Raw genomic sequence first — 14,732 nt, forward strand, 5'->3', positions numbered from 1 at the left:
TAAACTACAGCCGCTACAGCAGTATCGCGTGTTTCATGTTGTTTCAATATGGCTAATAATACAATACCCGAGTTTCTGTATCGATACCTTAACTTTGAGAAGAATAAATATACATTTTCTTCAAACGACTTATTTCAATAAGATCAAAGGAAGGGGCAACAAAATAAGTACATTTAAAAATCTCAATACACTGGACAACAGTGAAAGGAGAAGCAGTAAATCAACAGATTAAAGATGAGTACCTTGAGTTTTCGGCGAGCATTGAACTTGCGGAGACACTCGACAGTTTCCTGTCTGTGCATCATGGATGCCACTGTAGAACGGTGCTGTAGGAAAACAAGAAAATAAAACACATTACAAACTCCTATTCTTTGTGTGAACCTGTTTTCACAGAATCATAGTTACTTCTAGGCCTTAATACAGTAATTCTGTATAGGTAGTGTTGGGTGTGCATGTGTCTAGATTTACTCATGTACCCATCAGTATCTGCTTGTGTTATTCCAATAAATCTCATTAGTCGGTTAGGTGAGTGAATACTTACGCAGACCCATGGGTGTTTGAGGGCCTGTTCGGCAGTGATTCTCTTGGCTGGGTTGATGGTTAACATCTGGTTGATCAGGTTCTTTGCCTCTGGAGTCACTGTGTCCCACTCTGGGGAGGGGAACTGAGGAAAATTGAGAAAAAAGTCAATGTGACAGTTGGAAAGGATGGAAGGAAAGGAGAGAAGATTGGAGAGAGTACAGTTTCCTGATGGACTGCTTAGGAGCCTGCATCTGCATGTTCCTAGCTAATCCACACCATCTGGGCACGAGGTCTTGAGTTAATCTGTCAAAATTATGATGAGATTAGAACAAAACTGCTAATTTTCTTTTTGGATTAACAGAGCACATGCTCCTGTTACAGGTCTTTAAACCGTTTTTATTAAGAGTAAATTCCCTACAAACAGGCTGCCTTGGACTTCCCCACTCTCTCTGGAAACTGAAAAGTGACTTGATTATCCAGAGACTGAGAGAGGAGGATACCCCTTCTCTCCCTCGCGCACACACACACACACACACACACCCACAACACCCCCACCACCACCACACACACACACAACCACCCCCACCCCAACCACACCAACCACCAAACAACAACACCACCACACACAACAAACAACAACCCACCACACCACCACCCCACACCACCACCACAAACAGCATCACACCCACCCCACACCAACCTCTTGCAAAATGCGTTTCAGGGAGGCCCTGATAGGATCAATAGCTTTGGACCAACTCTCAATTGGACACTATTAAACATTCAAAAACTGCTTAGCAAACTCCTGCACTGCACCCTTTACAAATATATACCTAACGCACACACACATACACACACACACAGGCAGGCAGACAGACACAGCACACAGCACACTTACATCATATGCCCCAGCTTTGATCTGCTGATAGAGTTTGTGCTGATCTTCATCCCAGAATGGAGGATATCCCACTAACAAGATATAGAGAATAACACCTGGCAGAAAACAAAGCGAAAGAAAGTGAGTGAGAAAGATCATGTTACAATACTTGCATAATTTTTCCATCAAATAGGCAAAGCCATTTTATTTATATGCCACATTTCAATACAAGCAAACTCAATGTACTTCACATTAATATGCACACGACAACAGGTAACATTTGCAGATGTATGTAGTGGATTAAATACAAGGAAATGCAACAATAACAAAATAAAAAGCATTTTTTATCATAATGTCTATTTAGAAGAACCTGGTTATTCCAACACTTCCTGAGTGAGATGCTGTTTATGTGAGTTTCTCTCTGACTCTCTGGCTGGAGGGTTAACAGATTATCTTGCCTCAGTGTTACTGTAACCCATTTACCTTTTGAAAATAATTTTACCTGTAAATTATTCTTTGTAAGGCTGTTGAACTGGTTCATTTGACTAAAGACAAACATGGCCAGAGTTCAGTGTTTGTTTCCTGCTGCTGATTGCCACAGGTTAAATGCCCAAAGGTGAGGCTCAAGACTTACCACAAGCCCATATGTCCACAGGCTTGCCATAGGGGTCCTTCCTCAGGACTTCAGGCGAGAGATAACCAGGGGTGCCCGCAAACCCTGCCCGACAGAAAAAGACAGATTTACTGATGCCTTTTTTATTAAAACTCTGATTCAGATTTTGACACAAATTTTTTGTGTGGGTTTGTGAATGGTTCAGATGATAAGGGACCTGCCGGACTCTAATGCAAGACCAGATTTTGAGTGCAGAGGCACAAGCAAAATGACCATTAATCATCTTGTCCCCGCTGGAGAGTCAGCCAAATGCTGGCAGCTCGGCTGTTAGCCAAGACACAATGACCTAAGCATGATGTGGAAAGTGTCTGTGAGCCTCTTAAGCAATGTGCACAAATATTCTTCGGCTTCCAAGCGGGCGGATGTATGTCTATACAGACCCACTGTATATGAAAGAAGCCCTATTCAGCAGTGACTCGTTTACTTAAGTGTAAAAACTATCCAGTGCTAAACACCCAGACAGAATAACAGATCACGTAATGGGTCCAGCATATTTGATATGTGTGTGTCACTGTTTGTGCTTTCTTACCAAACCAAGCCTGCTGGTCTCCCTGCACTTCAATAGCAAGGCCAAAGTCTGCCAGCTTCACTGCAGCTCCCTTCATCTTACTGGCCAACAACAGGTTCTCAGGCTGAGAGTGAGGGAGAGACACACACACACACACACGGTGAAGCAGAATGTAGGACAAGAGATCAAGACAGTGAGAGACAGATAGTGACAGGCACTCCTCAGAAAAGCTTTTTCTCAGAAATATTTATATTTGATGTATTCGACACAGCTCGTGTGGGGGTGGGGTAAAGGTGTGAGAAGGCGATGGAGAGACGGAGGAAGAAGGAAGAGGATGGGTGGTTGAGAATCTCCACAACACCTTATATGGGCATGGGTTCGTAGCCATAGAAACCACCCGGGAGTCATTTAGGCAGCGCTGCAGACTGCATGCTAAATGGAAAGTGTACTTAGCGAGAGGCAGCGTGTGTGGCAGCGTTCTAAATGGCCGTTGTTTGGGCAGTAGGACATAAAGGGCTGCAGTAAAAGCCCACTCAGGATAAAAGGCCAACAAATCAGACAGGCAGTGCTCGAGGTAATAGCGTTATTCTCCGACACAGAGCACGCAAACACACACTAAAGCCGCCCACACATGTCTGAGACATCCCTTGAGATTGTTTTTTCCACACATTGCGTTCTCTGCTCGAAAAGTTTCAATACATATTAATATTGTCCTTCCTGCCAGGAATTATTATCACCACCTTAAACTGGGTTAAGAAGAAAACTGCTTGCTTCCTCTACTCTTTGCATTTGAGCCAATCAGCAATTTGGGACAACTCAAGCCCCTCCCCCGCTGCTCCACGGGTGGTGTGATGTCAAATGGGTTGTCCTGGCAACTCCCGAGGCTCATCTATGCCTTCACCTCTTCTCTCATAAAAGACCCCCTTCACATCAGTACAAAGTGTGTGTTTGTGTGTGCATGTGCTGTTGGAGTCCTTGTCTTTTCCTTGCCACAGGTGAGAGACAAACCCCTCCACGTGATCATGACTCACCATCTCTGTGCTCGACATGATCACACACACACACACACACACACACACACACACACACACACACAGTGTTGTGGTCAAGGACAGACAAGTTGACAGATCTGAGAGCAGATAGAGGAATAGAGGGTAAAAACAGTAGACAGGAGAGACGCAGGGGAAAAATAAAAAGGGATGGAAGCAGAAACGCGCAGAGAGAGAGAGAGGGAGAGAGAGGGAGAGATAGAGAGAGAGAGAGAGAGAGAGAGCCATCTGTGTGTTGCCATGGCCACGAGCAGAGTTGTGTGCGAGTGTGTGGTTGTCATGGTAACGGGCAGCCACTCACCTTGAGGTCTCTGTGCACAATATCATGCTGGTGGATATGATTGACACTCTCCAAGATCTGACTAATGCAATGACTACGGAGAGAGAAAAGGGGACAAACAGAGAGAAAGACTTGTCACTCACTGCCCTTCATTACAAAAAACATCACATACACTCGACATGATTTGTCTGTCATGTGTTTCACTGAAGCCTGGTGGATTATGGTCTGGTTACAGAACTGACGCATTTCATTGCAACACTTTTTAAAGCTATCATTAGAAAGAGAAACCTGATTGCATGAAACTAGAGCTGTCGTTCATTTTAAGGTTTACCAAATACATATAAAGCTGAAACAATTAGTCAATCAACAGAAAATTAACAGCTTAATCATCTAAACCATTTTCCAAGCAAAAACATCAAATCATTTCTTGTCACGGCTTCTTCAATGTGAGGATTTGGTCATTTCTGATATACACACTTAAATTGATTATCTTTGGGTTTTGGACTGTTGGTTGCACAATAAAGGCATTATGAGGACATTACTGTGGGCTTGAGGAAATTGTGTCAAACATTTTTCACAATTTTATGACATATTCAACAAATTGATAATGAAAATAGGTAGCACGATGCTTAAAAGAATGTAAAACTGAAAATCACCTCCATCACATTCTAATCCAGTGGAGGCTGAAGCTAAGTTGCACAACAAACATTTAGTATACAAAAACTATTATTTTTCAAAGACATTATCCAGGTTCTGTAGTTTAAACAATCAATACAAAGAAACTTGTGTGGGAGGCCTTACACCACGCAGTCAATAAATCTCTATCCCAGTAGCAATTTAAATAATGGGGGCGTCAATTCAGCTGCCACTAATACCATTGCCATTATTTCTCAATTCTGGCTGGGGAGCGTGTTTTCACACCAGCCTGGTGAGTGTGTTGGCTCATGCTGAGTCTTGTCATGAGTCTTTTCCTACAAGCCAGTTCCTGACCACCTTATTACTGCCCTACACACTGCGGTGTCAGGCTCCACGGTTCCACTACTCGAGGCTCACGTTCATGTCATGTCTCTAGAAAGGTTAATGGGTCAAAGGTTGGGCCGAGCTTGAGAAAGTGTGGCCAAGGCTCAGTCCATTGGGCTTAGTTTGTGTGTGTGTTTCCAAAGCCCCCTATGAGTATGAACAGACAAAGTACCCTAATCCAATTGTACAACAGACTTCATAAGCCACAGACCAAACCGCCAGAGGAAAGGAAAAGAAGAAGAACTCAGAGGAGGAGGAAGTAGAGAGGGAGGAGAGAAAGCGTAAATGTCACGATGTCAACAAAATGTCAGGAAATTGTGAAAAATGCCCATTATAATTTCACAGCAGCCAAGGTGACGTCTTCAAAGAGCTTGTTATGTCCATTCAACAACACAAATCCCCAAAGATATTCAATTTACAATGTCATAAAACATACGAAAGCAACAAAGCTGCCAGCTAGAACCAGCAGAATTGTGGCATTTTTGCCTGAAATATAAATATAAAGGAGGATGTAGAGTGATGCATGTGGACCAAGAGAGAAGGAGACAATTATATCAATGCACCTGTTGACGGGAGGGGGGGGGGGGGGCTTTGTTGACAAGAATACAAGCAAACCAATTACATCCTGTGTGGTCACATTCACAAACTGAGAGTGAGTTATTCACATATTTAATGGGATAAAGATGTATGTTTGCAGCAGAGTGTGTGTGCATGTAAATGTGAGCAACAGCTCCATAGGAGGCGCTTACCTGGCATCTGCCTCACTGTAGTACTCCCTGGCTACAATGTCTTCAAAAAGCTCTCCTCCTGTCACCCTGGGAGGGGGAGGGAGGGAAGGAAGGAAGGAAGGAAGGAAGGAAAGGACAAAGAAAATGAGGAGGAAAGGAAGAAAGAAAAACAGGGAGGCAAGAGAGAGGAGTTGTTAGCATACACAAACAAACTGCAGTCACATGCATGGATAAAATGTCACTGTGTGTTTGTGTACAGAATATACTCACAGGTCAAAGACTAGGTAATGAAAGCCTTCCTCTGAAATGCTGTCATGGAGTCTCACTGCAACAGAGAGGGTGGGCAGTGAGAGATATAAAGACAGGAGTCAGACAAAAGAAATAAAGAATTGCAGTTTTGTTAGACTGTTAAATCTCCCCATAAACTGGGGCTAAGACAAAATGCTAAATCAAAAATATTTAAAGAGAAGAATGGACCAAGGCAGAGCAAGAGAAATTACTGTTAACCATGGCTGTGACAAATTGATTTTTTTCCCTCACCGCTGCGATTTGACGGCACATCCAGTGGTTAGGGGAATAACCACCATTTAATTAAACCCCACACTTTGATTGCTGAAACTGAGCGAGGGTGTCGAGAAGGCATTTTGTTTGGGGCCAAATTACCAGTAGTTTTAAAAATATATCTCTTAACAAACACCCCTCATATGGCAAATTTGTATACAGCTGGGACATCGGCTCTGTAGCAAACCATGAGCAACTGTGAATGTGGCCTGGCATGCAGCAAAGAAGTAGTGGTATTCCACATGAGAGGAAAAGGTATTTCATATGTAAGTGACATGTTGGATGTTTGATGTTGTTCAAACGGTAATACCTGCCATGCACATATTCTTCATTATGAACTTATAATGCCTGTGTCTTCTTTTACCAGTCCTCCCTGCAAAACTTCAAACTTATCACTGATGAAAAAGTGCAGAAAAGTGACAAACCTGAATGTAGATTAATTTGGGGGGCATTTCTGCCTTTATTTGATAGTTGACAGTGAAGAGATAGGCAGGAAGAGTGGGAGATAGAGAGGGCAATGACATACAACAAAGGCTTCTGGCTAGAATCAAATCAGGGCTTGTGGTTATATGGTATCTGCCTCAACCATTAGGCTACTATGACACCCCTATATAAGGGTATTTTGCACTAACCATTCAGTAATTACTGATGTATCTGTTCTGTTTACATAATTTTCACAGAAGCTACAGTAATGATGAATAGTTAACATACTTTTGTATGTCCACTTACAACAAGTTATATAGCTATGTTTTTGTGGCAGTTTTTCTGGCTCTGGCACAGAACAAGGTGTCTGTTCTTCATCCCGTGTAACAAAGCTCTGATAGGCTACCAGGGAGCTAACTGTCAAAGAGCACAACAACAATCTAAAATCGCACAAAAAATGAATTGCAGATGAGGGAGGTTGAGATCAGGAGGCAGATTAGGAAATGTTATGGTTATAAAAAACACAAGCGAAACAAGAAAAAACACAAGTGCTTGTTACCAGTAATGTTTCCTGATTACTGATGGAGATAAGTGATTGCTTAGTCAAGAACAGAAAAAATAAAGTGGTGGTTACAGTAATGAGCTCACATTACCATGATACTGCGGTTATGCGGTAACCACCCGGGCACTACTGTCAACGTAACTTAACAGCAGCAGAATGACAAAGCAGAATCCAGGCAGCAGGAGCCAGGCGTTAGAGACTGGGCCTGTGATACAGCTTAGGTTTTGTGTCAGGGGAGCCACAGTTATCGTTATGTAAAATGAATATCAGTTGTATAATAAGACGAAGTAGGATGGCCCTGCAGCAAGAAACGAGAACGACTGCTCTTTCCTCCTCCTCCCATCTTCTCGCTCTCCCTCCATCTGTCTCCTACTCCTCCTGCTTTCGTCTCTCCATCTGTCTCTTTTTTGTGCCCTCTTTTGTCCGAAGTTTGAATACAGACGATGCCAAAACATGTCAAAAAGAGGAGAAAGGACAAGAAAAGGAGGAAAATCTATAAAGAGGCGGAAGATAATGGGAAAAGTAAGCGAGGTGCAAATGAGTGCGGGGGGGGGGGGCTGACTGACACAGAACTAGGACATGAGAGGAAAGAGAAATAAGGAGTGCAGTGGGAAAGGTGTCATTGATTTTGTGACCTTTAACACCCTTCTCCTCTGGACATCTCCATTAGAGCGGCACAATGCTTTTTATTTTTTCATCGATGTAATATGAATTACCACAATTAGCACACGGTTACAGGCCAAGATATCAGACAGGTAAAACCAGAAAGCCAAGAAACATGTCTGACGTCATCTTCACAGACAGAGCAGAAATCTGTCCTCAACACCGTCAACAAGAGAAAGCTTCAAGCCGACCCACTGTCCCCCCTCATTCTGACTGGAATCACATATTTTGTGTTTTAAGGCAACACTGGTGATGTCATCTACATTTCTTTTTGTCACAACAACTGCACGGCCCATTAGAACAAAATTCACAAAATCCTAACCAAAGCTAGCTGTCCTGAGCTGTTAGCATCTTGATGCCAATTGATACCAAGTAGTAATGTTAAATTACCGGCAACAATACAATGATGCCAGCCATCAGTTCTGCTGCACAACAGACTCAGTGCAGTTTCTGGTATAAAAGTCTTTGTGGTGTCTGACTAACTTTTACCTGAGAGGGATCACCATGGTAACCTATTCTGCACAAACTAACAGGCTAACTTAAGAAGATCAGATCAAAACCTGTGATCAGATCACATTCACAATCAATTGGAAATCATTTTTGCACAACCATGTGTCCACAACCATGTGTCCACTCCAAGTTTAAAACAAGGCTTCTAATAAAGAGAGAGAGAGTTAACCACACTAACAGCATAATGAATGTTGAGTGTGGTTTTATATTAATTGAAAGAAATCTTGTTAATTATTAATCAAGTTTCTGTTATAACTGATAGCATTATTGAATGTAAGTAGCTTTTACAGTCTGATTCTCAGGCTAAGGTGAGGCAACTTTAAATTGTTTTAGACTCATCAACATGATAGCCTGAGATGAAAGGTATTTTCACTGTTCTGACACTTTTAAATCCACACAATGTTAATTAGCTCTAATGCAACATTTTGGTCAGTTGGATCGATTCATGCATGTATTTCTCATGTCTGAGAAATACATGCATCTTATTTGTTTCTCCTTTGCAATCTCAGGGACAGGAAAACTCAGTCAACATTGTCAGTTGATAACTAGCTTTGTGCTACCAGTGAGCCAGATTTATGTAAACTGGGATTGATACAGAGGCTTGTATCATGAAGTTAGTTCAACTGTTTATATTGTTCAGGTGTCTGCACACTTCTTAACATCCATGTGAGTCTGTGCAATTTCTCTTTCAACTGTGTTCAAACTTTAAGTTGATTCCCCTTACGCATTTCAAAATCATCCTGTGGATTAGGATTCTCAGCATCATGCTCCATGTAAGAACATCAGATCAGATCATGATCATCAGTTTATTTTTCTGATCCAAGCACCTTGTTACTCGAGAAGCACAGAAGCCCCTGCACAGCTCTAATCTAATAAAATCATATCAGAAACCCTGATTTATTTGCAAATAAATTAGTGAGATAGCATATGTGGATTTCTCAGTGTCTATATAAAGGTTATCATGGTTCTGTAAACAGATTAGGTTGCTTAAATGTGTAAAATTAGTTTTTCCCTCTTCTGAATTAAGAATATTTTACTACTTTTTCCAAGGTCAAGAATGAACTTTCATGGTCAATATATTAATACTCATTAAAAATAGCTGTGAATTTCTGTGCTATTCTCAATATTAGAATTAGCCGAAACTCTGATAACAGCAACTGTGTTGGTGCATTTCAGTGAAGAATCTTATTCCCTCAGCATGAGCAACAATAAACGCACGTCACACATTTGGTTTTGTGTATGCAAACTCACCGATGTTGGGGTGCTTCAGGAGACGACAGATACGAGCCTCTCTCTCAAGCTTCTGATGGTCTGCGGAGAGAAAAGTCGTGGTTAGGACATGTTACAATCACAGAGCAAGAAAGCATTTATACGCCATTACCTGGTCAAACGACTGTGTTCAGTGCATGATTTAAACAGCACATCATACGCTTATAAGATTTTTAACAAGTCAGTATTTATTCTTTTCACTTGTGGAGGTCATTGGTGTAGGGGGCAGACAAAATAACCAAAACAATTAGTAATAAGTTGGTCACTAAAATATTCCTACTGTATTTTGTTTTTGCCATTTATTTATTTATTCATTGGCATTTTGACTTTATTTGTTAAGTGACAAAGCAGATACAGAGAGAAAAGGTGGGCAAGGGAGAGACACCTGCATGCAGCTCAAATCGAAAGAAGGACGTTGTGGTTATAAGGTGTGGGTCGCAACCACTAAGTTACCAGATGCCACACATGCACCAACTTAAGTCTGTTTCTCACAGAGGCTAGCAAACATGTCAGTTCCTTCATCATCATCACATCAGTGTTTTCAACAAAATGTCTTTAAGTCAGTGATGAAGATGATTTTTTAGTATGGTATATGTCTAGTAAAACCTAAATTAAAACATGTACACACTGCTATAACTTGTAATAACTTAATTTAACTCCTTTGTTATAATTATTTACTTGAGCATCAGTCACAAACAAAGCAAATTTGTGAATTTAAATAATTGCAGTGCAAGTATTCAAATGCAAATATTTAAGGAAGTATTTGTTTTTGTCTACATGAATGCAAATCCTTCAGGCCATGGTGCTAACCTATTAGTAAAACACTCGTTCAAACTGAGCGGCTGCATTTGCTTCTGAAAGGTAACAGTCGCAAGCACAGCTCCAATGATTTCATGTGTAGTTTTATTTGAGGTTATTAAACTGTGTGTGCAAATTAATGAGGCTGAGTGTAGCAATGGGTGCACGAGTTTGCACGTTGCACATGATATTGTGTGTGTGTGTGTGTGTGTGTGTGTGTGTGTGTGTGTGTGTGTGTGTGTGTATAAAGGGGTTACTGTGAATCCCAGTTATAGAACATTGCAGTGTTTGCACTTCAGTCTGGGAGGGGATGCTAGCAAGAACACACAAGCCTCATGTCCAAACCAACATCCTTGTTTGAAGGTTTTACTGAATCCTTTAGCAGCACGTGTACACATGCGTGTTTGTGTGAGATGTCGGTGTGTAAACCACTGTGACACTGCTCCCTCCCATCACTTTGGGAGGGTGTGGCCACAACCATGCTACAGCCATGCAGCCGAGGTCACGGGTCACTTGGGGTAACTAGTGAAGATCCAGTATGACTCAGTGTGTAGATGTGAGCGTGTTATCACTGTGGTGAAGCCAACTCAACCCCACAGCTCCACGGCGAGTACACCACACCTCACACACACAATGAGGCAGCCTCACTAAGATTTGCATTCATTTCCCCAGTGCAGCAACAGCCTCAGATAAAATTCACATGCTGTTGCTGAGCAATCAACTACCACCTTACCCCATTGTTCTACAGAATCAATGCAGTATGTACAGGCATAATACAAGAGGACATAATTATAAAAAGCAGTGTCACTTTCGGCATCCCTCTCTGCATCCTTCTACATCTTCTCTGACTGTTCAGACCACCTGTTCTTCACCTGATTTTCTCTAACTTGTTGCTTACTTGGACAAGTTTTAAGGCTGCTGACAGGTGTTTTGAAGATATGTCTTCTGTACTCTAACATGGTGCTACACTTTCCACATCTACCTTTCTCTACCCTCCCTGTCGTCTCCCTGCAGGTATAGATTTCCCTCATTGGAGAGAAAGCAAGTGAATAAGGGAGAGACCTGAACCTCCTAATTACACCAGTGACGCAGGACGGAGGGACAGACAGAGAGAAGGAGGGAGGATTACACAGAACGTCCATTTGCTAGAAGAGGATCACAGCTCCCTGGTGTGTGTGTGCGCGTGTTTGTGCATAGCTGACTACCCTGGTGCAGTGTCACTGCAGCACTCACTAATTCATTCAATCTCCTTATTTGTTGGTGCGAGAGTGTGTGGTAGAAGAAGACAGGAAAGAGAGGGCTGGAGGGTAATTACTGGCACTTCCTGCTACTCTCTAATTGGCCATCTGCTTTGCCATGGGGCGGGCTCACAGCCATCTTACATCAGCTGAGGAGGATGGAGAGGACCAAACACACGCATGCACGCACGCACAGACACACACCCCTCTCTCTGCCACACATACAAAGCTGACAATCTGACTGACGGCTTGAGGATCCAGTTCAATCTGTTTCAGGCAAGTTTACATCCAAACTGTTAGGCCTGGGAAATACTGACAAATCAAACACCACTTTATTTTGACAGAGTGCCTCAATATTGATATTGTGCCAGTATTTTAGGGGTGAGAACAAGTGTTTTCAAGGGATATTTAACAAATATGACACAATACTAACAGCATTAAATATACATATACTGATAGCAGTGAAATATTTAGTTTTTCCTCTTTAATGTCTATTAAGCTATTAAGAAACAGTTCATATATGTACTTCGCCTAAATCAAATTGGCTTAGTTATTCTTTAAAATGAGGAAATATCTAACCAAAGAATAAAAAAGACTAAGACTCAGACAAAGCTATGAATACCTTTTTTGGCTGACCCCAAAAAGTACTGAGGTTCAACACCCTACTAATGTAGCTACTTATGTTATCAGGTGACAAATTGCTAGTTTTCTGAATGACGAAGTGTGGCTATACAGATTAACATGCCATTTTAGGGTATTTCTGCTGAATTTCTGACTAATGTTAATTCTGAGAATTGGTGCATCCCATGTTCATGAAATCGTCGTTCATAATTGATTCCCCTAAAACTATTACTGAAAAACCAATTACAGACATATTTCAGCTATGTCATGATATAATAACCGCTTCAGCCCATAATGGCTCATGAAAACCATGTACATTTTCACCTGAGCATCACCCCAAATGTTGGTAATGTAACTGGCTATTTGGAAGAATAATCACTCCCAGTTATTTGGCAGATAAAATATGCTGAACATTGAGTCATGACGTGGCATCTGGGCTAGCCTCTCTTCCACTAGCTTCAGTAACTCAATGCAATCGCTCATTCAGGAATTTCTTTTAATGGGCTATCTGAAAGAATTGAGCATGTTACTGGGTTTTACTTCCCAGATCGAAATCCACTACCGCAGTTGCTATAAGAATTCAAACCATTTGTGATATCAAGTTTAACATGGATTATTTTGTGACCACAGAAAAATCTACAGCTCCCCTTCGCTCAGGTACTACACTCACCATTGTTCTCTTCTACAGCCACTTTTTTAGCTGTTACCTCTGCTATCTAAAACCTTTTACAGAGTCCTGCTATCCTGCTGTTATTAAGACACGTCTGAGCTAACCACAACCCCTCTACTGGCTTATGGACTCGTCTTTTTTGTTAAACTGTGACGGTTAGCCTGTGAACATCTAGGGCTTTTGCGTTAATGCTGCTAAAACAAGAAAATGTTGAATGAGCAATGTTAAATTGTTTTTAAAAAAGCTGCCATCCTTATCTGAACATATGTAGTGTGCAACACAACATACTGTCCAAGCTCTGACCTGAGGATGCAAGTAATGCAGGGATTTTGAATGAGGTTTACTTGCTTCAGTAACAGAACCCGGAAGGCCTCGTTTAACTTCGGCTCTCTATAGCAAAAAGCTTGTCTGAATTACACAGGTACTGATCTGCTGCTTCAGGAAGATTCAAATGCAAAAATCAACTGCCAATATAGTCACCATGGTAACCACTACACACGACCAATTTGGACAAAGCCCGATCGTCACTTTTTGTTCAATGGCAGGAAACACAGCTGAGCCTGATAATAAGACTGAAGTGCCATTTTGTTTCACTTCATTATTCAGGTTGACATCTTATTCTTGTTAGCCAATGTAAGTGGACAAAGAAATTGTGGTATCTGTTGCTGGGAGCAGTTTACTTAATGCTTTTCATGGTGATTAAGGAAAAGTCAACTTTCAAGAACTTGTACAATTGTTTTGAGATTGTCCCCATTTGTCGCCATTTATGCAGCCATTTTTCCATCACTGTTTCTTTGTGGATATAGCAAGCTACCCATCATGGGAAGATGACGTCCCCATTCCTAATCCTGACGACAAAGCTTTCATTAGTCAGCTGCTTCTTCATTCATGTGAAAATAGTCATCAGCAATTACAACACCAAACCTATCTGAATCACTGCACAAATCAGAGATGTGGGTAGTGATTCAGTGGTCTGAACCCTGGCAATACTCAGGGGAGACAGCTGAATTTTCCTGGTTGGGCAACATTAATTATGAAACAGATTTTTTCTGCAAAAGGTGAGCTAGGAACTAACAGGCAGGATTTTAGGAAATTGCTGATCAATAAATAATATTAAGAAGCACAACTTAGATTATTTTCACTGGGACAATCACACAGCCCGAGGACACTAGATGTAGGACGCTAAAAAAATGTTGAGGAGGAAAAGTATTAGGGTAGTGCATTAAAGTGGATAGTCTGTCTCACTCACACTCTCACACGCACACACACACACACACTCTCTCTCACACACACACACACACACACACACACACACACACACACACACACACACACACACACACACACACACACACACACACACACACACACACACACACACCGTTGCAGCAGACAATGCAGCAGCCATCTACTTTCCAAAGTCACTTCACTCATCAACAACAAAATAAAACAGAGCATTTGTTCTACGCAGCAAAAGTCGTATCACACCAAAGCAGCAATTAACTGTTACTGCGATATAAAACCAATATCATTTTATAATATATTGACAAAGAATATAGAGAAAAACACTATAAATGAGATGGCATTAAAGTCCCCTGATTCCCTGGGTGAGAATCAGGTGTATGCGTTTGTGAGTGTGGGTGTGTAATGTGTACACTGCTGCCCACTCGCATCCACCTCAAACTGCCTGAATGCTGGACTATCCCACAGCCAACTGCCTACATCCATCCCTGACCTCCCTCCCTCCCTCCCTCCCTCCCTCC

General features: G+C 41.7%; 1 protein-coding gene across 12 annotated transcripts in view; it reads right to left on the reverse strand.

The window, feature by feature from the left end:
- LOC111220297 (calcium/calmodulin-dependent protein kinase type II subunit gamma-like) overlaps window positions 1-14,732 on the reverse strand; it is a 32,106-nt gene that overhangs the window by 13,080 nt on the left and 4,294 nt on the right. For all 12 annotated transcript variants that reach the window (XM_022743346.1, XM_022743340.1, XM_022743344.1 and 9 more), the window contains exons 3-11: window positions 9,625-9,684; window positions 5,925-5,979; window positions 5,676-5,741; window positions 3,928-4,000; window positions 2,599-2,701; window positions 2,031-2,114; window positions 1,418-1,512; window positions 542-664; window positions 243-326 (exon numbers count right to left, since the gene is read on the reverse strand). In XM_022743346.1, the coding sequence (XP_022599067.1) occupies window positions 243-326; window positions 542-664; window positions 1,418-1,512; window positions 2,031-2,114; window positions 2,599-2,701; window positions 3,928-4,000; window positions 5,676-5,741; window positions 5,925-5,979; window positions 9,625-9,684 (743 nt within the window). The remainder of the gene's footprint in view (window positions 1-242; window positions 327-541; window positions 665-1,417; window positions 1,513-2,030; window positions 2,115-2,598; window positions 2,702-3,927; window positions 4,001-5,675; window positions 5,742-5,924; window positions 5,980-9,624; window positions 9,685-14,732) is intronic.

Source organism: Seriola dumerili, unplaced genomic scaffold (assembly GCF_002260705.1).
Source record: "Seriola dumerili isolate Sdu_G_001 unplaced genomic scaffold, Sdu_1.0 BDQW01000068.1, whole genome shotgun sequence".
NCBI classification, from domain to species: Eukaryota; Metazoa; Chordata; class Actinopteri; order Carangiformes; family Carangidae; genus Seriola; species Seriola dumerili.